At 42.9% G+C, this 23,273-nt stretch overlaps 1 protein-coding gene across 8 annotated transcripts in view; it reads left to right on the top strand.

The window, feature by feature from the left end:
• Positions 1–23,273, top strand: part of dlg5a (discs, large homolog 5a (Drosophila)) — a 224,279-nt gene that overhangs the window by 70,882 nt on the left and 130,124 nt on the right. For all 8 annotated transcript variants that reach the window (XR_015074204.1, XM_085970512.1, XM_085970509.1 and 5 more), the window contains exons 3-5: positions 15,347–15,415; positions 19,465–19,639; positions 22,249–22,392. Coding sequence is in view for 7 of the 8 variants with exons in the window: in XM_085970512.1 (XP_085826638.1) it covers positions 15,347–15,415; positions 19,465–19,639; positions 22,249–22,392 (388 nt within the window). In the remaining variant the exon portion in view is untranslated. The remainder of the gene's footprint in view (positions 1–15,346; positions 15,416–19,464; positions 19,640–22,248; positions 22,393–23,273) is intronic.

Here is a 23,273-nt window from a genome sequence, read left to right as displayed (position 1 = left end):
CTCACCTGCACAACGGACATCTCGACCCCTCCAACCCCTTCAGACCGACGGTCTGCCTTGCTAACTTGGCGTGGCTCGGAGCTGTCGGGAAGCCCACACTTCAGGGCTAAAAATAGGGATTAGGCAAAAAACTGCCTGTTAACAGGCAGTTAATTGGCACTAATCCCCTTCCCGCCTCGGGGAGGTGGCTCCCAGCACAGGTCGGATACCCGCCTCCTGGGACATTGGCACGGAGGCGGGTTGGGGGCGGGATGGGTTCCTGCCCCCTGATTCTGCAATTTTCCCACCACTCCCGCCTCCAAACCCGCCTCCTCGGGGCTTGGAAATTTGAGCCCTGTGTCTTTATAACCCAATATAGCACTTGAATGAAATTCGAGGTTAACAGAACATTTCAACGTGTTATCAACTTAATACGGATATTGTTTAGTGTTGTACACCTGTTGGTTAAACTGTTGAGATTTTTTATGGAAGACTACTGATATGTAACGGATACATTAACATGCCTGTGTTGTGATTAAATATACATGTAAGCATTACATGTTACTTAAACAGGATTATTTAATGGGTCAGATTTTGCTGGAGTGGAGCATCTTGAGGCGTGTTCCGTTAGTTAAACTTTTTTCTGCACCCTTCAGCTCAATTTTTTGCGCCGTAACTTGCTGGCAGTGTCAACGGATAATGATGTGGCGAGGGCAACGAGGCAGCTGGGACCTTAGTGAATGGCAGGACCAGTAGTCTATCTCCTTAACCAATGAGATTTAAGGATTGAGAAAGAAACCGAGGAACGACAGAGAAGGGGGGTGAATTAGAGTCAAATCATGTACAGAAAGAGAAATAAAGAGAGGGAAAGAAAGATTGGATTAAGAAAGAGGAAAACAAGACAGGAAAGTAAGGAAAAAAATGTAATTTAAAATTTGACATTTTTAAAATCTCGAACAACAATGAACTGCATGCAGGAATAAGATTGAACACTTTAAATTGTTCCCATTCTTGGCCAGAGAGATTGATTGATATTGCATTAACAATTATCACGTTATAAAGGTTCTTACGCTCTTAATTAATTAACTTTCTGTGGCGAGTTTGTAGGGCAATTAATGTGCAAATCCAGCAAGTTCTTAAAAATAACGGGTTGCTAAGGCCGAGATGCCATTTGTGCAAAGCAAACAGCAGAGCGGCGCAAATCGACAGCAGTTTCTGGAGAGTTGCAATTCGCGCCGTATTTCCTAATCCCATGAACTTGCTGGCCAATTTGCACATTAATAAAGGTGTGTGTCGTTGACACACCATTATTTTTCCAGCAAGATCGGGCTTATTATTTTTGGATGAGGCAGAGTAAAATTTATGCTGTGGTGTTTAACGCATACATTTTACTGCACCAGCAAATTATGTGGAGGTGTACTGTGTTCTGGGTTCCTTGCTTCTATCAGCCATCTTTACAGCAAGTTAAAGTGGGCCACTTTAAGCAGATTTATTGCGTATTGCAGCTATTTTGTCTTGAAAGAAAAAACATCCCATGCATGTAAACAGAGTCATTAATGCCATCAAGCAATATCTACTCGCCAATAACTTGCTCATCAATGCTCAGTTCAACTATTCCCAGAACCACTTGGCTCTAGACCGCATCATAGCCTTGATTTCTTGATCCAGATATGGGCACAAGAACTAGTAGCTCCAGCAACTTTGGCTGTCAGGTTTTTAATGTTCCTGAGCTGGGACGACTGCAAAAGGCTGTTCCCTGAGTGGTTCATTTTGACCAGTCCGAGAGCAACTTTACCTGCCCTTCATGCCTAGGAATTTTAAAGAGCTGCAACTTTCACGGTTTTGGGGAAAGGGGGTGGCGGATAGGGATGGGAATCATAGAATGATTACAGCACGGAAGAAGGCCATTCAGCCTGTCGAGCCCGTGCCGGCTCTCTCCAAGAACACCTCAGCTGGTCCTACTCCGCCACCCTTTCCCCATAGCCCTGCAAATGTTCAACTCCCTTTTGAAAGCCGTGATTGAGTCTGCCTCCACTACCCTTTCAGGCAGTGCATTCCAGATCCTAACCACTCGCTGCGTAAAAAAAGTTTTTTTCTTGTGTCGCCTTTGGTTCTTTTGCAAATCTGTGTCCTCTGGTTCTCGACCCTTCTGCCAATGGGAACAGTTTCTCGCTATCTACTCTGTCAAGACCCCTCATGATTTTGAACCCCTCTATCAAGTCTCCTCTCAATCTTCTCTGCTCCAAGGAGAACGTCCCCAGCTTCTCCAGTCTATCCACGTAACTGAAGTTCTTCATCCCTGGAATCATTCTCGTAAATATTTTCTGCACCCTCTTTTAGGCCTTCGCATCCTTCCTAAAGTACGGTGCCCAGAATTGGACACAATACTCCAGTTGAGGCCGAACTAGTGTTTTATACAGGTTCATCATAATTTCCACGCTTTTGTACTCTGTACCTCTATTCATGAAACCCAGGATCCAGTAAGCTTTTTCAACTTTTTGAACAAGGATGTAAGATTTGCAATTCTCCAGTCCTCTAGCAACACCCCAATTTCTAAGCAAGATTTGAAGATTATGGCTAGTACCTCCGCGATTTCTTCCTTCACTTCCCTCAGCGTCCTAGGATGCATTCCAACTGGTCCTGGTGACTTAGCTATTTTAAGTACAGCCAGCCTTTCTAGTACCTCCTCATTATCAATTCTTATCCAATCCAGTATCTCCTCTACCTCCTCCTTTACTATGTCTGTGGCAGCAGCATCTTCCTTGGTGAAGACAGATGCAAAGTACTCATTTAGTACCTCAGCCATACCCTCTGCCTCCATTCGTAGGTCTCCTTTTTGGTCCCTAATTGGCCCCACCCCTCCTCTTACTACCCGTTTACTATTTATATGCCTAAAGAAGACTTTTGGATTACCTTTTATGTTGGCTGCCATTCTATTCTCATACTCTCTCTGCCCCTCTTATTTTCTTTTTCACTTCTCTGAACTTTCAATATTTAGCGTGATTCTTAGATGTATTCTCGACCTGACATCTTTCATATGTACTCTTTTTCTGCTTCATTTTACTCTCTCTCTCTTTCGTCACCCAGGGAGCTCTGACTTTAGTTGCCCTGCCTTTCCCCCTAGTGGGAATGTACCTCGACTGTACCCGAACTATTTCCTCTTTAAAGGCAGCCCATTGTTCCACTACAGTTTTGCCTACCAATCTTTGATTCCAATTTACCCGGGCCATTTCCGTTCTCATCCCACTGAAAATTGCCTTCCTCCAATTAAGTATTTTTACTCTAGATTGCTCCCTATCCCTTTCCATAGCTAACCTAAACCTTATGATCCTATGATTACTGTTCCCTAAATGTTCACCTACTGACACTTGCTCCACTTGACCTACCCCATTCCCCAGAACCAGATCCAGCAATGCCTCCTTCCTCGTTGAGCCGGAAACGTACTGATCAAGAAAGTTCTCCTGAACACACTTCAGAAATCCTTCCCCCTCTCTGCCGTTTACTCTATTACTATCCCATTATCACTGCTCTATAGTTCTTGCATCTTTCTGTAATTTCCCTGCAAATTTGCTCCTCCATATTTTTCCCACTAGTTGGCGGCCTATAGAATACCCCTAGTAGTGTAATGGCACCTCTATTATTTCTTAACTCTAGTCATATAGATTCTGTCCTTGACCCCTCCAGGACATCCTCTCTCTCCAGCACTGTAACATTCTCCTTAACCAATACTGCCATACCGCCTCCTATCTTTCCTGAACACCCTATATCCCGGAATATTTAATACCCAATCCTGCCCTTTTTTGAGCCAGGTCTCCATTATTGAAAGAAAGATTTGCCTTTATGTAGCGCCTTTCACGACCACCAGACGTCTCAAAGCGCTTTACAGTCAATGAAGTACTTTTGCAGTGGAGTCGCAGTTGTAATGTGGGAAATTGCCACAACATCATATTCCCATGTGGCTATTTGCGCCTGCAGCTCACCAACCTTGTTTACTATGCTTAGTGCGTTCACATACATACATTGTAAACCTATCTTACACCATCCTGTGTTCTCTCTTTCTCTGACCCCACCTAATACCTTACTTGCTTTAGTGCTATCCATCTCTCCCAATCCTTTGGGGAATTGAAATCACTAAATTCATACCTTGTTTAAATCAGAATAGTGTGCCATTACATTAAGTTCTAGCACGATTTTATTTAGTAATGCTGCTTGGGCAACTTTAAGGTATGTGTTGGAGTTGTGAAAACTCACCTCATAGTCAAGCATCTATTGTACCTAATAATCTTATCAGGACAATCTACAATTTTTAAAAAGTGTGCCATTATAATACAGTGCGGCTTTTATTACAGTTCTCTTTCAAAAGTCACTTGAGTTTTACACTTGCTTGCACAATATTAAAAAGCTTTCAAATTTGTAAGCATGCTTCTTGTAACCCCATGTGCAGAAAGTGTTGAATGCTAGATGAACCATGCCCAATGTGTACTGCTTAATCCTTTTTTCCTGTCTTGCATTCATGCTTCTTGAGTACACACTACAGAGTCACCGAGTTTTTATCAAAATTAAAAGCCTTCCTCCTAGCCAGCTAGTTAGTTATTTTAATTTTGCCTACATAACAACTCTTCAGAGGAATTGATATGAATGCTTTGGGCGTTTCTGAGAGATGTGGTGAGACGCTATATAAATTCAAGCCTTTTTATAAAAAAAAAAAAAAAAATATATATATATATATACACACACACACAAATTGATCTTAAGATCTTTTTCATTGCTTTATTGCGGTCCAAACTTGAAACTCTTTTAAGGAACCTGAAGTGTTGGTAAGCTTAAATATTAGATGATGTCATCGCAGTGCTGATCTTACCTGTCCATCTTCTCACAAAGGAACCTAGGGCAGTTTCTGATATCGTAAAGATCATATTTAACCAAAACGTGCTGCTGATTTTGTTTAAAGTGGGCATCCTGGGAATGGCAATACCCTTCTTGCAGATACTGCAATGCCTTGACTATGCTGTTACTGCTATTCTTGAGAAAACTGACAAGATTCCTAGAGCATGTTATCATGAGGCTGCCGGCACTGTTCATGACGATGGTTTGGAGTTCGACCTCCGAATGAGCGCAGACGCAAGCGTCGTCTGCATACTATAATTCGACAACAGAGGATGGGACAACCTTGGATCTGGACTGGAGGCGACGGAGGTTGAACAGTTTCCCGTTTGTTCTGTAAATTAGCTCCACTCCAGTGGGAAGCTTACTGAGGGTGAGATGGAGCATTGCAGCAAGGAAGATCGAGAAGAGCGTTGGTGCGATGACACAGCCTTGCTTGACCCCGGGTCGTACGTGAATTGGGCCTCTGATGAAACCGTTGGTCAGGATCACGGCTTGCATGTCGTCATGAAGCAGGTGGAGGATGGTGACAAACCTTTGAGGGCAGCCGAATTTGAGGAGGATACTCTCTATTCCCTCACGGTTGACAGTGTCGAAGGCCTTTGTGAGATCAAAGAAGGCCATGTACAGCGGTTGGTGCTGTTCCCTGCATTTCTCTTGTAATTGACGTGCGGTGAAGATCATGTCCATTGTGCCCCTTAGTGAGTGGAATCCACATTGCGACTCTGGGAGGAGCTCTTCGGCCACTGGGAGAAGGCGATTGAGGAGGATTCGTGCGATGACTTTCTCTGTGGCAGACAGCAGGGAAACTCCTCTGTAATTACTGCAATTGGACTTGTCACCTTTCTTGAAGAGGATGCCATCCTTCAGTGGGCAATCTCCACTGTCTAAAAGGACACGGAAGACTCTTCTGAGGTCATTGGTATTAATTACTGAACAAGTACAATTAATCATTGGCTAGGCAATATTTTATCAAAGCAGTTTCATATGTGTAGTGATGTAAGAAAACTACTAGGCACTTGGTCTGAGTATTAAATAAGGCTTTGATCAACTGTTTTTCAACATGGAGATCTAGTTGTGTCCTTCACTAGTTCCTGTTAAAGAATGTCCTGAGCAAGCTGGGCCCATGCCCGAGTATTTATATTCTCCCTGGACAGTGCCACCAGCAGGCCGCCCAGTATTATTTCATAAGTCATTTCCCATGAATGACAAGATTCATGTCATGTAGTATTTCTAACACTATGGTTTGTAATTGTTATATGTACTGCTAAAGTATGCAAGACAAGGCAGTTCCATCCTTATTAATCTCACTCAGTAAATAAGACAGTGGGTTAAGGTCAATAATTTGGCATGGCGAGGGATCTGATTCACTCCACCCGCTCTGGGAAATCCATCCCAGAGGTGAGGCTTGTGGTGGTACATTTGCTACAGCAGCCTTAAATTTGTTCGAGCACATTTTCTGAAAACAAAATCATGTAACTTTTAAACCTCTATATAATGAAATAATATTGCAAGTTGTTAGTTGTGGTGATAACATGAGGACAGAACTGGAGGGAAAAAAAAGTTCAGAATCTCAGCAGCTAGTGCCAAATGCAGTGAGAGAATGAGGATCAACTCCTTAAACTGTCAATAAGACAAAGTCATTAGAGACAACATCGCTGGCAAATCGGCGAGCATTGTTGCAAATGGCAAAAAAGCTCGACTGTTAAAAGCTTTGGATTCTTGAAAGCCTTTGGTGATTGTTTGAAGGACATTGAAAGATGAGTTGCTTGAGCGTAGAAAGTGTTTGCAGATTTAAGTAGCAGATGGAAGCTCAAACATATAAAAATGGAAACAAAGCTAAAATTAAAAAAATATCCTGAAGCTCTCAATATGGTGTATCGAAGGTTAGTGTTGAGAAAAGGATGAAGATGTTTGAAATTTGATGCTACCCTTTGCCTCCTTGAGGTATCTTGGGCAGTTAGATACATTAATGATTCGATCCTTTAGAAGTTGGGTGTGAAAATGGAATTAATGGACACATTCATTGATTCAAAGGTGCTTCATTTGAGCCATACAATATATGGCAGTGATGACGAGCTTACACAAATAATTTTTATGAACACCTCAACCTAAAGAGAAGGGGACACCCTTGGAACATCAAGCACTGGTCTGATGAAACTATTTTCAGTTGTAAACTCGGAGCCCGCAACCGATGAGATTGACGCAACTCTGTTTGGACCGTTAAAACTCCAGCCTTCAACTTTCAGATGAAGGTTGGATTAACCCACAGCAACCACACAATTATTGCATTAACAGAGCACTGGATTCGTAAATTAATAACGTTAACTTTAAGGACTGTCCAACCGCATATATGTTCCTTCAAAATGGCGACAGTAATTTTTAAATCTTTTTTACTTGGGAAAGATACTATGCATAGAACATAGCAAAATAGGAGCAGGAGTAGGCCATTCGGCTCTTCGAGCCTGCTCCACCATTCAGTATGATCATGGCTGATCCTCTATCTCAATACAGGTAGACTATCCTTTATCCGAAAACCTCGGGACCAGCCGTGTTTCGGTTTTCGGAAAATTTCGGATTTCGGAAGGTATTTTATAAGACTGGGAAATTTGTCGGGGGGGTCGGGGTCAGCGGGGGGGGGTGGGTGTTGGCGGGGGGTCGGGTCGGCTCGGGGGGGGTCGGGGTCGTGCGCACGACTTACGCTGAACGAAAACACTTTCGGTTTTCAGAGGATTTCGGTTTTCGGAAGTGCGGATAAAGGATGCACTATCCCTTATCTGAAAGGGTCGGGGGGGGGGATAAAAGAATATCGGACAGGCCGCTTCAGCTATCGGACGGGCCGCTGTATTGTTGGGTTCACTCTCCCGGTATACCTCCTTTACGCTGCCCGGCTCAGCCTGCAATCTCCTACCCAGGAGGGAACTCAGTGACCCTCTGCCCTGCTCAGCGTAAGTCGTGCGCCACTCTGGTCATGTCGTGCGCACGACTTACGCTGAACGAAAAAACCTTCGGTTTTTAGAGGGTTTCGGTTTTCGGAAGTTCGGATAAAGGGTAGTCTACCTGTACCATATTCCTGCTCTCTCCCCATACCCCTTGATGCCTTTTGTGTCTAGAAATCTATCTATCTCCTTCTTAAATATATTCAGTGACTTGGCCTCCACAGCCTTCTGTGGTAGAGAATTCCACAGGTTCACCACGCTGAGTGAAGAAATTTCTCCTCATCTCAGTCCTAAATGTCCTACCCCATATCCTGAGACCGTGACCCCTCGTTCTAGACCCCTAAGCCAGGGGAAACATCCTTCCTGCATCCAGTCTGTCTAGCCCTGTCAGAATTTTATACGTTTCAATGAGATCCCCTCTCATTCTTCTAAACTCCAGTGAATACAGGCCTAGTCGACCCAATCTCTCCTCATAAGACAGTCCTGCCATCCCATGAATCAGTCTGGTGAACTTTTGCTGCACTCCCTCTATGGCAAGTATATCCTTTCTTAGGTAAGGAGACCAAAACTGCACACAGTACTCCAGGTGTGGTCTCACCAAGGCTCTGTACAACTGTAGTAAGTCATCCTTGCTCCTGTACTCAAATCCTCTTGCAATGAAGGCCAACATACCATTTGCCTTCCTAACTGCTTGCTGCACCTGCATGTTTGCTTTCAGTGACTGGTGTACAAGGACACCCAGGTCCTCCTGTACATCAGCATTTCCCAATCTATCACCATTTTAATAATACTCTACCTTTCTGTTTTTCCTACCGAAGTGGATAACTTCACATTTATCCATGTTATACTGCATCTGCCATGTATTTGCCCACTCACTCAACTTGTCTAAATTGCCTTGAAGCCTCTTTGCATCCTCCTCACAACTCACAATCCAACCTAGTTTTGTGTCGTCAGCAAACTTGGAAATATTACATTTGGTTCCCTCATCCAAATCATTGATATATATTGTGAATAGCTGGGGCCCAAGCACTGATCCCTGCAGTACCCCACTAGTCACCACCTGCCACCCCGAAAAAGACCGATTTATTCCTACTCTCTGTTTCCTGTGTGTTAACCAATTTTCATAGAAACTAGGAGCAGGAGTCGGCCATTTGGCCCTTCGAGCCTGCTCCGCCATTCAACGAGATCATGGCTGATCATCCAAACCCTAGCACCCGGTCCCTACACCAACAGCCATCCCACCCAAGCCGTAACCCCGTAACCCCACATATTTAATCCCCCTAACACTAAGGGCCAATTTTTATCATGGCCAATCAACCTAACCCGCACATCTTTGGACTGTGGGAGGAAACCGGAGCACCCGGAGGAAACCCACGCAAACACTGGGGGAATGTGCAAACTCCACACAGACAGTCACCCGAGGCCGGATTTGAACCAGGGTCCCTGGCGCTGTGAGGCAACAGTGCTAACCACTATGCCACCGTGCTTTCAATCCATGCCAGTATATTACCCCCAATCCCATGTGCTTTAATTTTGCACACTAACCTCTTATGTGGGACTTTATCAAAGGCCTTCTGAAAATCCAAATACACCACATCCACTGGTTCTCCCTTATCTATTCTACCAGTTACATCCTCAAAAAACTCCAGTAGTTTTGTCAAGCACGATTTCCCTTTCATAAATCCATGTTGACTTTGCCTGATCCAGTTGATATTTCCTAAGTGTCCTGTTATCACATCCTTTATAATAGACTCTAGTATTTTCCCTACTACTGATGTTAGGCTAACCGGTCTGTAGTTCCCTGTTTTCTCTCTCCCTTTTTTAAATAGTGGGGTTACATTTGCCACCCTCCAATCTTCAGGAACTGTTCCATAATCTATAGAATTTTTTAAGATGACAACCAATGCATCCACTATTTCCATGGTGATGCGCCATCAATTACTCAAAAGACTGAGGTTGAGCGAGTAACAATCAGGCTTTTATTAACTAAAGAATGGAGGTCTTGTCTCGAGTGGTCGACCCGTCCAGAATACTAAGGGACTGGGAGGTAGTCACTTATATACCTGGAATAGTGGGAGGAGTCAGCCGAGGCATGTCCAGACCTGTACCTAGTGGAATACACATACAGACACAGACGGGTATGACAGTGGTTTACCACACATGGCTACCTCTTTTAGTGCTCTGGGATGCAGATTATCAGGCCCTGGGGATTTATAAGCTTTCAGTCCCATTAATTTGTCCATCACTTTTTTTACTAATAATTTTCTTTAATTCCTGCTTCTCACTAGACCCTTGGTTCCCTAGCATTTCTGGGAAGTTATTTGTGCCCTCTTCTGTGAAGACAGAACCAAAGTATTTGTTTAATTGCTCTGCCATTTCCTTGTTCCCCATTATAAATTCTCGCGTTTCTGACTGCAAGGGACCTACATCTATCTTCACGAATCTTTTTCTTTTTACATATTTGCAACTATTACCAAAAGAAGAAATGTGTTCCTTGTCTTCCTTTACAGACTTTATTTCATTTTAGTTCTTCAACTGTCTTTCATGTGTGCTTTGACTCAAGCTCAGGAAACAATGCCCTCTGGTCAGTCAGTCACTTGTCCCACCCTTTTAATGTGAATGTGCTGGTGAGTAAGATAAAGGGTTCACTCAGGTCTGCTGTCGATACTGCTAACTGATGGCTTTCCAAAGTACTACGGCTCGCTTTTATGTTTCTAAGTCATCAAAACAATATGCATTGTGGTCTTTTAAGGTAACATATAAGAGGAGCTGAGATCTGTTTCCGCTAAGTGTTATCACAGTGCACTGGTGTTCATGTTAAGCCCCAAATTTTGCGTACTATTCCAGAGTGACCGAGTACTGCTTTTAATTGTAATTGTTCAACAGTAGTTCCTGTTCTTGGAACCCAAATTAAAAAATAATAGTGAAGGAAATCTTGCTTTAAAAATAATGTATTCATTATTTTTAGATAAAGGAAATGAGGAATAGCTAAGTACAGGAAATTTTCTGGTATCTGGCACGGACGGGACCAAAGTGGTGCCGGTTCAGCAACAATTCCGGATAACCGAACGCTATAGTGAAAGATACGGACCTTAGAGCTCCGTATGAAGCAACAAACCCTGTTGCTTAGCTTCAGAAGAACGTCCACAAGTTGCAAGCGTCTCTGTAGCTTAGCAACAGCTGCAGCCAAACCCTTGCCTTCCTCAATTTGTTGCTGTGCAAGTTATAAAAGTTAGCTGAAACCGACTCCTGAATTTTGCCGGTTAACCGACATTTCTGGTTATTTAGGGGCCGGTTAATCGAAGGTTTCCTGTAAAGGGGTCCATATCTGTAATGCAATGTTAGATGGGTATCATTGGATGTGTTTGCTAGTTCATGATATTTGATCTACATGCTGTAAATACACACCAGGTTATTAAAGATGGATGTTGTTTGAAGTCTTTAGAAATCAAGAAATGAATAATGTGTGCGCTTTCTTATATATCCAGTAAAGGGAAATCTTTACACCTGTTCAAAATATAAGCATGCTTCCTCTTTTTTCAGGTGGTACATTGATACAGTAAAGTGTTTGCATGTAGTCTTGGACAGTTTGTTAATGCATTCAAAGTTGTAATGACTACACTGCTCATTGTACAAGAAGTTACAGTTCATTGTTGAGCTATATATTGGTTATATATTACAAAAGGGCTTATGGTAGCTTTAATGTGCAAGCTTTCATTTTTTTTGAGGAAAAGACTACGCCATATGACTTAGGAGTGCGAACTATGCACAACTGTGCCCTGTCCTCAGCTCCTCGAACATGTACTAGGACATTGTTGCTTTAAGCAGCATTTGTTTAGTCCTTATGTGATGCTCTCAATAAGTTGATCTACAAGTCAATGATTTCATGAACACAGCCTGTCTCGCACTTGTACAAGTATATTGCCTGAATAATAATGTGCGATTCAACAGACTTGTAATGGAGCCAGAGTATTGACTAGACGATCACTATTCTGGGTTGGAATAAGCATTTTGACTGGATAGTGCAAATAATGTTCATTTTTAGCTCGTCTACCATAATGTATGTAGAGGGCATGATACCATCACTTTCTACAAAGTAGATCCGTGTGATCTGTCTTGTTGGCTTGTCATGTTTTTGTCGTTGGTACACACTTGGAATTATGGTATGGACCTTCTTTGCTGTTTACTCGAGGAGAAAAGCTCAGCTACTGTTCCAACTACAAAAACACGACAAGCCGACAGGACGGATCACACGGATCTCCTTTGTGGAAAGTAATGGTGCGATGCTCTTGACATACATTATGGCAGACAACAAGTTAAAAAAATGAAAATAGCTTACACCAACCCAGAATAATGATCGTCTGCTAAATACACTGGCTCTATTAGAAGTCTATCACAGTAGTGTGATAAGTGTTTTCTTCAATTATAATGTTAAGTGGTCTTTTCTGTCACCGGTGATATTCGTATGGGAGGGGGTGAGGAAGAAGAGAAGAGAAAGGAGAGTAGGGAATAAACTGTGCTGCTTTGTTGCCCTGAATACAATCATTTAGTGAAGACCTGTGTTGGTGCATTCTTCACTTCTTCTCCGTCTGGTTCTTGTCTTTCTTTTATATTGGAAAAGAAAGAAACATGACACAAAACAACGTTCTTACTTCTACTAAATTTCTTCAGAATACAGATTGGAAGAGCAAAAGAGAGTGTTTTTCCCAGACAGGAAGAGTAGATACAGGAAACTTTGTGCTATCCGACACCGACGGGACCGAGCTGTTGCCGTCCCATCAAAACTGCCGGACAAACCAGCGTTAATGTTGAAACATACGGAGATTTTGAGCTCCGTATCTGGCAACAAACCCTGTAGCATCTAAACAGTCGGCCGTACCTTGCAAGCGTCTCTGTAGCTTAGCAACAGCTTCAGCGAGACCTTGCAGAGCTTGACTGTTGAGAAAATAGCAACGAAAAGAAAAAAAAACGAACAAAACAGCTCCTGATTTTTGCCGGTGGCTCGAGCATTCTGGACAGTTAACCTCCGGATAAACCAAAGTTTCCTGTATTCATCAAAAGGGCATATCTACCTTTTTAAAAAAAAAAAAAAAAAAAAATTGCATTTGCTCTTAGGTCACGTTGATTTCAATACATATAGCATATTGAGTTAATTAGTGAACTTTGAGTGGCTTGGGTTGTGGATGACGTGGTAGACCGATTCTGCAGAGTGACAGCAGTATTACTAATGTGCTGCAATGCTTATCCATTGTATCAAGGCTTGGTAGGTTTCAGGGTTGCCAGCAGAGCTGTGGGGATGTTCTCTTTGGGTGGGTCACAGGAGGCTCCAAATGCTTGGTGTCAAAACTTACATGGGGATTTTTGTTGTTATGCGGACTTGCCACTGGCAGTGGATCAGGAATGGGGAGCAAAGCGGCTTCTGATTCAGCCTCAAACAGTGTATGATTTTCTCACATTGGGCTATTTTCCACAGTGTCCGCACCCACATTGACTGGCTTTGAGTCCTTCTGCCACCGCCTCGGAGGGATGCGCTGAAAGACTATGGCTGGGAAGTAATTTAGGAGTTTGCCTATGTTAGAAGGGGATCATTAACGTGAAGGCAAGGAGGTAATGTCTGGTTCAATTTAATTCTTGGTGATCTTCTAGGTGCCACGGAGTGCCAATAGGGTTAAATCATTGGGTATGAGTAAATGATATGGTGGATTGTGCCCCCTTGTTGAAGCCTTGTCATTGAGTATCCTGTAAACATCATACTGTACATCCACTTGAATTATTGGTGAAGGTGGTTATGTACACTTGGCAAGATCAGCCCAGACTCATCGTCCGATGTCACTCGAGGTTTCCAGCTGTGCAGACAGGCAGGAATATGGTCATTTTAGTTAATTTAGTCCTTTAGTTCATTTTAATTTGCCATTTGAATTTATTACAGATTGCAGCAGTGTGCAATGGGATCCCAACTGTCATTGGATTGTGTTCACTCTAGCTGTCTTTCCGTGGCCATTTTTGCTGCATTTTTTCATGTGACACATGGAAGTAAATATTCCACTCTTTCAAAATTAATTGTATCTTTGTTGCTTTTGGGAGAAGTTTTCTAAGGGTGTGAGTGGCTACATGATCCAGTTGGTTTGGTGTACCATTCTGACTTGCATGAACAGTTCAACATCTATAACTCATTCATCTTTCCTGACACTGACCACTTCACCTAAGTAACTGCATTTCCCTTGTGTTTTCACATCTCTTCCACATCAGAGTCAGTACATTAAATGGAAATAGCCATGCATTTAACCTACGAGATCTTGGGTCGATCCCGTCCCATGTACACGTCTGCCTCCTGCAGAGGTCGGGGATGGGTGTGTGACGTTTGTAGGATACTTGATGGCAAGCTGCTGAATACATATTCAGTCTCTCAAATAACTCATGATTGCTGTGGGATAGAATGCGTAGGTCCTGTTTGAGTGGGATACATTCCATAATCAATGCTTTACCATTGAATATTCAGTTTTTGATTTGCTGTAAGTATACCTGGAAACTATGTCTATTATATCAATTTTGCTTCAGTTTTAGTTATCGCAAGTATGGAAGGTACTTGAAAGGTAATCATGTCTTTAAATTTTCTTCAGAAAACTTTCTTCACTTGCTTTCAACCCTGGTTAGCAGGAATTCAAGGGCAGGTACAGTTTGAACAATTATTTATTTCAGTAGCTGCTTGAAATTAAATCTTTATTGGATTATGGTTTCTACTGTTGCAATATACACAGGCGGTGCCCATAAAACATCGCCATCACTACTTATTAAAATGTGGCAATAACAAAAGAAAACTTTAAAAACACGACTTATTGTGGAGCTAAATTTCTTTTTATAGCTCTAATTTTTGCCATTCTAGACATGAGCAAGAGCATAATTAACCCATCAATGCTGATACGTGGCTGTGTTGCTAAGCACCGGTAACAGGAATGCACTTCTGCCTACTTCAATTTCTTTGAGAACTGACAGCTTTAAAATATCTATGCACAGTGCCCATGAGTAGCTCTTGAGATTACTCAGCTGATAGATGTGGTATTAAAATCTACGTGGAGAGACTAATTGTGCTCATCTTGGAGTGTTAATATGTACAGCTGCTAATGGCAATACTAATTTCTGAGTCCGAAGGTGGTGGGTTCGAGCCCCACTCCAGAGATTTGAGCATATAATGTAGACTGACACTTCAGCGAGGTTCTGAGGGAGTGCGACACTGTTGGATGAGCGGTTAAACCAAGACCGCATCTTCCCATCTCAGGTGGATGCAAAAGATTCCATGGTACTATTCGAAGAAGAGCAGGGGAGCTCTTCCGATGTTCTGACCAGCATTTATCTCTGAACCCATGCCATTAAAACAGATTATCTGGTCATTTGTTATTGCTGTTTGTGAGACCATTCTGTATGCTAGTTAACTGCCACATTTCCCTATATTACAACAGTGTCTGCACATCAAAAGTACTTCATTGGGGAGGAAGAGTTTTGATAATTTCTAGTCTAAAGTTGTATTCTTTCTTGTTCTTTTCCAGGATCTACCTACAGCGTGCTGTCAACAATGCCTTCCGACTCAGAAAGTAGCAGCTCTCTCAGCAGTATTGGTAAGTTCTCACCCTTTCACTGTGACACAGTCCAGGTCCTACTCAGTTACTGTGTCTTTGACAAATGTGAACCAACTACGAACATATGAAAAGAAGGGTGTGAAAAGACCCCTCCATCAGACAGTGCAACCCGACGCACTGTAATCCCACTCCTAATGATGCAGCTCCTCAGAGAAACAAAAACAATCCAGGACAAGCTCTGGGAAATTCCTCTCCAACTCTGTAAAACAGCTCCAGGAAACCACAGTTGTTCATGATGCATCACAATCTAAACTGCCCAACCACATAGCACCTACAACTGATAAATGCCCTATTCTCTCAAGAACTTGTCAGGTTCCCCTTTAAAGGACTGTTGCGATCCCACTACATGTTGTGGAAGTTTGTTCCAGGAGGCAGTAACTCTGCGAAAAGAAGTATTTCCCGGCACCTAACATAACTCTTTGCCTATAGATTATTGTAGATATGACCTTAGGTTATTTTAAATGGATAGGGATAATAAGACCAAACACTTTAGGAAGGACATGAAGGCTTTGGAGAAGGTATAGAAGAGAGTTAATAGCATGATTCCAGGGATGAGGGATTACAGTTACGTGGATAGACTGGAGAAGCTGGGGTTGTTCTTAGAGCAGAGACGCCCAAGAGGAGATTTGATAGAGGTGTTTAAAATCATGATGGGTTTAGATCGAGTAAATAAAGAGAAACTGTTTCCAATGGCTGAAGGATCAATAACCAGAGGGCACAGATTTAAGGTGATTGGCAAAAGAACCAGAGGTGACATGAGGGAAATTTTTTTTTACACGAGTGGCTAGGATTTGGAATGCACTACATCGAAACATAGAAGGTAGGAGCAGGAGTAGGCCATTCGGCCCCTCGAGCCTGCTCCGCCATTTAATGAGATCATGGCTGATCATCCAAATTCAGTACCCTGTCCCTGCTTTCTCCCCATATCCCTTGATCCCCTTAGCCTTAAGAAATATATCTAACTCTTTCTTGAATATATTTAATGAATTGGCCTCAACTGTCTTCTGTGGTAGAGAATTCCACAGGTTCACCACTCTCTGGGTGAAGAAATTCCTCCTCATCTCGGTCCTAAATGGCTTACCCCTTATCCTTAGACTGTGACCCCTGATTCTGGACTCCCCCGCCATCGGGAACAGCCTTCCTGCATCTAGTCTGTCTAGTTCTGTTAGAATTTTATAAGTTTCAATGAGATCACCTCTCATTCTTCTAAACTCTAGCGAATATAAGCCTAATCGACCCAATCTCTCTTCATACGTCATACCTGCCATCCCAGGTATCAGTCTGGTGAATCTTTGCTGCACTCCCTCCATGGCAAGAACATCCTTCCTCAGATAAGGTGACCAAAACTGCATACAATACTCAAGGTGTGGTCTCACCAAGGCCCTGTACAACTGCAGCAAGACACCCTTGCTCCTGTACTCGAATCCTCTCGCCATGAAGGCCAGCATACCATTTGCCTTCTTAACCGCCTGCTGCACCTGCATGCTTACCTTCAGCGACTGGTGCACAGGGACACCCAGGTCTCGTTGCACTTCCCCTTTTCCCAATCTATTGCCGTTCAGATAATCTGCCTTCCTGTTTTTGCCACCAAAGTGGATAACCTTGCATTTATCCACATTATACTGCATCTGCCCAATCGCCCAACCTGTCCAAATCGTACTGGAGTTTCTCTGCATCCTCCTCACAGCACACACGCCCACCCAGCTTTGTGTCGTCTGCAAACTTGGAGATATTACATCTAGTTCCCTCGTCTAGATCATTAATATATATTGTGAATAACTGGGGTCCTAGCACCGATCCCTGCGGTACCCCACTAGTCACTGCCATCCACTCGGAAAAAGACCCGTTTATTCCTACCTGATAGGGTGGTGGATACAGATTCAATAGTAGCCTTCAAAATGGAATTAGATAAATACTTGAAGGAGAAAAAATTTGCAGGGATGTGTGGAAAGAGCGGGCGAGTGGGACTAACTGGATTGCACTTAGAAAGAGCCAGCGCAAACTCGATAGGCCAAATGGCCGCCTTCTGTGCTATACGACTCTTATGAACTACATCCAATCATTTAAAAAATCTCAATGCATCTATTTATAAAACTTCATTCAACAATTTTATAAACGGGGCATCAAGTACAAAATGCTAAACCTATACAAATTATTGGTTAGAATACAGTTAGAATTCTGTGTTCAGTTCTGGGTGCCATACTTTGCAAAAGATATCAAGGCCATGGAGATGGTGCACAAGAGATTCACTAGCATGATCTTAGGGATGGGTGGCTTTAGTTATGAGGAGGGAACAGATGAACTGGAGCTCTTTTCATTAGAACAAAGAAAATTAAGAGGAGATGTAATAGAGCTGCTCAAAATTATAAGAGGCTTTGATCAAGTAAGTTGGGAAACGAGACCTTCCACTGGTCATCGAGTTTATAATTAGAGGACATTGATTTCCTATCATCGCCAAAAGTGAAGGGAGAGGATGGGAAGAGTTTTTTTTACCCAGATGATTGTTAAGATATGAAATGCCCCAACAGATTGAAGCGAAATCCATATTACAGTAATAGTTTTTAAAAGGGAAGTAGATAAATATTTGAAAAAGAAAAAAATACAAAGATATGGGAAATGGGCTGGTGTTTGGGTCTAAGTGGTGCACTCGCCGAGCTGTAAAATGCTGTGATTTTATGATTTTATTTTATGAAAGTTAGAACTGCCACAATTAACTTTTCACAGAATATTGTTACAAATTGTATATTGAAAGTGAACACGGCTGTACATTTTAAAGTACAGGAAACTCTTTATTATCCGGGACCGGTATGATGCCGGTTTATCAAAAAGTCCGGATTACAGAGAGGCATAGTTAAAAGGTACGAGAGCCCTGTACACAGCAACAAATCCAGGCTTCCCTGTTGCTTAGCAACGTGCAGGAACTCTGGCCACAGACCAAGCGTCCCTGTTGCTTAGCAACAAGTGCAGGAACCCCAGTTACACAGCCACAGATCCAGGAACTGCCATTAATATGAAGTAAAACTTACCTGAACCTACTCCTGAATTTTGCCGGTTAACAGAGATTTCCGGTTATTTAGGTGCCGGTAAATCGAGAGTTTCCTGTAATTTGAAATCATGTTTCTTTTCGCATTATTTTCACATTCAGTGCCCTGTAACTTCGCAATTTTATCTCTAATAAATTGGAATGATTTTCAAAAAACTTCCATGCATTAAACATCTATGCATTGAAATTTCTGTACTTTGATGCCAAGAAACATTAACACGAATAGATTGGTGCTATTTTTCTGCAATGGCCAAAGTTGTTCCTTATGAATTTGTAGCATATACTTAACACAGTAGCCAAAGTAAATTCACAAAGGTTATTTTATTCTTTCAAACGAGCAGCTACAGTTGAGGCAATTGTGCAAACCAACTGGTTGAAGCAGATTTGGAAAAAAAGCAGGCTGCACTGTGAATCAAATAGAATGCATGCAATATTCTGCGTAGGTGTAAAGGATCTTTTAGACTAAAAGGCCATTGATTAATTAGCATGACGTTATAATTGTCTTATTAAGAAGGGAAGAGTTGGTGATAAATCCCTGCTTAGGCCCATTGTTTAAAAAATAGTCTGATCCCGATGACGCAATCGGAGCCCAATTTGCATATTTAAAGAGGGACCCTCTGGTTTCTGGTGGATGGCCTTCTCATCTGCTCAGGTTAAAATCATAGCCTGCAGGATCGGTACGAGACGTCGGCAGGTGAGTCCCCCGGGTAATTTTAACTGCCCGCTCAGCAGTGTTCCCTCTCATTTTTATTTTAGGTGTGTGGTCCCTTTAAATTTGCTGCGCGGCCGCGCACACACGGTATCTTTTCCAGCGTCACAGCTGGTGAGCGGCCCGCGCGGGAAGTTTGCCACCCAGTTTCCGCCAGGGCAGGGTTAAAAACGCCCATGAAAGGTTGTTTCAGCAAATCATTTGCTTTTATTGTCAGTTTATTTTGACTCTAGAATGAATAACCATAAGTCTGTTGCCACTGTTTTCCTTAAATAGGCACAGGTACATCTGGGAAAGCTGCTTCTCCTCCACCAATACTCATGGATACCAGGCAGATGAGTGAGAAGTTAGAAGCCATAGTGTTCCAACTTCGACAGGTCACTCGTGAACGGGATGAGTTACGCAAGCAGCTAGCACTTTCCTCTCCTGGGTCAACATTCGATGATTGCAGGTATGAATCTTGGACTTGCACTTCAGCGTACAGGAAACTTTGGTTTATCCGGAGGTTAACTGTCCGGAATGCTCGAGCCACCGGCAAAAATCAGGAGCTGTTTCGTTAGGTTTTTTTTCTTTTCGTTGCTTTTTTTTCACCAGTCAGGCTCTGCAAGGTCTTGCTGAAGCTGTTGCTAAGCTACAGAGACGCTTGCAAGGTACGGCCGACTGTTTAGAAGCTGTTGCTAAGCAATAGGGTTTGTTGCCAGATACGGAGCTCAAAATCTCCGTATGTTTCAACATTAGTGCTGGTTTGTCCAGCAGTTTTGATGGGACGGCAACAGCTCGGTCCCGTCGGTGCCGGATAGCACAAAGTTCCCTGTACTCGATGGAGGTGCTTTTAAGCTTTAAAAGACCAACTTTGATAATGTTACATTTAGTTTTCTACATTTTTAAAGTAATTCCACTCTTTGTAAAAAGTAAAGGAGACATTCCTTTCAGATGTCCTTTCCTTATTATTTCAGACTCTATAGAGAATTGCAAGTTATAGCTTGTTACTGATTGCACTCTCAACCTTTTGACTCCTGTCAGTGTCTTTTCTTGTACCTCCATAACATCGCTTGTCTTTGCCCAGCTGCTGCTGAAACCTTCACCTGCACCTTTGTCATCTCCAGACTTGACTATTCCAATGCCCTCCTGACTGGCTTCCCATTCTCCATCCTCCATAAACTCGAGTTCATCCAAAATCCCGCTGTCCATATCTTATCCCGCACCATGCCCCATTACCCATCGTCTCTGTGCTCGCTGACCTACATCGGCTTTCCATTTCCCCAGTGCCTCAAATTTTAAAATCCTCATCCTCATGTTCAAAACGCTTCACGGCCTCTTCACTCCCTAGCTCTATAACCTCCTCTAGCTCCACCACAACAACTACAGGAAACTTTCTGGTATCCGGCACTGACGGGACCGAGCTGGTGCCGTACCATCAAAAGTGCCGGACACACCAGCGTTAATGTTGAGAGATACGGAACTGAAAAGCTCCGTGTGAATCAATAAACCCACAGCTTCAAAACAGTCGGCTGCAGCTGCAAGCGTCTCTAGCTGAAGCTGTTGCTATAGCTACAGACCTTGCAGTGCCTGACTGGGGGGAAAAAAAGCAACGAGAACTAAAATAACTTATAGAAAACGGCTCCTGATTTTTGCCGTTGGATCGAGTATTTCGGACATATAACCTCCGGATAAACCAAAGTCTCCTGTACTTGCATTTATATAGCGCCTTTAACGTAGTAATACTTCCCAAGGTGCTTAAAACCTCCAAGAACTCTGCATTCCTCCACTTTTGATCTCTTGTGCATGTTGAAATCACTTTGCCCCACTATTGGCGACTATGCCCTCAGCCCTACACATCTCTGCCTTGCCACTTCCCTCTCCCTCTTTCAGACTCTCCTTAAAACCTATCTCTGACCAAGCTTTTAGTCACCCCTCCTAATCTACTGACAGTCTTCCTGTTGCAGTTAGTGTTATGAGGTGATGCAGGAGATAAATCTATCATCCAGCACTCCCTGTGGGAGTGCAAAAATAAGGAAATAGGTTAATCACCCCTAGAAATAAGGATAGCTATTGGTGGACTCTGATCTAATCTATCTGGTGATTTATCTTGTGGTTTATGAGAACTTGCTGTGCACAGATTGGCTGCCACGTTTCCCTGCATTACAACAGTGGCTACAGTTCAGAAGCACTTAATTGGAACGTCATGGGGTCGTGAAAGGTGTGTATCTAGAGCAATGTTGTCCAATACATTCGCCAGGAGCCACATGTGCCTGATTGGGAATCCAGATGTGGCTAATTGTAGTTTTGATTAGTAAATAACACCATGAGTTCTGGAAGCCATCATTGGGCCTGTGATCTCGATACTCATTTGCGGGGTGTATCCATGTGCACGTTAACTTTTTTGTGCATTTGTTGCTAAATGGTAAGATGAAAAGCTGAGTGCAAGTTGTTTTTGATTGCTTTACTTCTTTGGTTATTGCTTATTGGTTATTTGCTAAAATGGTGTGCAACATGGGTGTAAACGCCAGACTGAAGCACCATGGAAACACTAGTAATATGTTGTATGTAGAGGAGATCCGCCATCACGGTCAGCTCGACCAATCGGAATAAGCGCTGCAGGCCAAGTCTGCCAACTGACTCTCCTTTTGTGGTGTTTAAAATGTTAAAATAATTCGATAGGGTAGATACGGAGAAACTATTTCCTCTGGTGGGTGAATTGCGGACCAGGGGACATAATCTTAAAATTAGAGCTCGGCCATTCAGGAGTGAAATCGGGAAGCACTTTTTCCACACGGTAGTAGAAATTTGGAACTATCTCTCCCAAAAGGCTGTGGATACAGGTGGTCAATTGGGACTTTCAAGACTGAGATTGATCGATTTTTGTTAGGTAAGGGTATCCAGGGATATAGAGCTACGGTGGGAAAATGGAGTTGAGGTGCAGATCAGCCATGATCTAATTGCAGACTCGCGGGGCTGAATGACCTACTCCAACTTCTAATGTTCCTATGTTCCTTAATCTTGTATAGAGCGACTCCTTGATTTTGCTGTTACTAATGTCTCAGATATTTGTCGCGACAGACCCAGCCCAAAGCCGAGCCATGACTATGAGCGACTGAAGATGCAGTGCATGAAAGCCATGTCAGATCTGCAGTCTCTGCAGAACCAGCACACAAAAACGCTGAAGAAATGTGAGGAGGCAGTCAAAGAAGCAGACTTTTATCAGTAAGTACAGCTGTCGAAATGTAAACTGAAGTGTAAAATATCTTTTAGACAGGTGTGCAAAAAGATTAGTTGGTGATGCATAATCTGGGGCCTGGAGTGAAGTTTATGATTTTACCATGGTCCTGCCCTGCGGCCCTGGGACTCCTGTTCCCACTCTGAAGCAGCATCTCAACTGTGGCCCCAACTTATTTGGTGATCGTGATTCCTCTGTGTGATTCCTGGAGTCTTAATCAATGAGAGAGAAGAAAATTGCCAGATGCCCACAGCAAATACTATGCCAGCTAGACTCCAGCTGGTGCCAGGTGAGACAGGGTCCTGGAGGGGTTCTCGCACTATATGACTTTAGCGCGTTTCAGAGTCAGATCACTGCCTGATTCTAGAGTTATCGTGGCACTATTGCATTGATGCACATCTGAAACTGCTATTAATTAGGACAAAAGCATAAATGTAACCTTGTGTATGTCTTCTCAGCTTATTGTTCACAACTCATACTCGTAATGGTTTTGTTTCCCATTTTGCTGGTTTTTGGTTCATTTCTATTAACTGTTTTCCTCTTCTACATTTTTGCCGCTATTTATCTCTCTAGTTTTGCTGGGCCTATTGTTTATTTTTGCCCTATGATCTTATTGTTGTCTTGTCTGTTGTGCTTTTAAGTACAAACGTTACTGAGGACCACTGAGTTGTAACGTTATGGGGTTGGGAAAATCAGGCATGCACAGAAAGGTCACCCCTGTGCAGTGGTTCCAAAAACATTGCAAAACACGTTCTAAATCAGCAACAATAGCGGTGGGAACAGAGTAAATCACCAGGCTGAGACTAGCAAGAGAAGGAAATTCTGTGACATGGGTTGGAGGACCAGCGAGAACGCGTGAAGAAATATC

The sequence above is a fragment of the Somniosus microcephalus genome, chromosome 29, assembly GCF_052327205.1.
Source record: "Somniosus microcephalus isolate GS21.2 chromosome 29, FLI_Smic_1.0, whole genome shotgun sequence".
Classification (NCBI taxonomy): Eukaryota; Metazoa; Chordata; class Chondrichthyes; order Squaliformes; family Somniosidae; genus Somniosus; species Somniosus microcephalus.
This window is presented reverse-complemented; position numbering and strand designations above follow the sequence as displayed.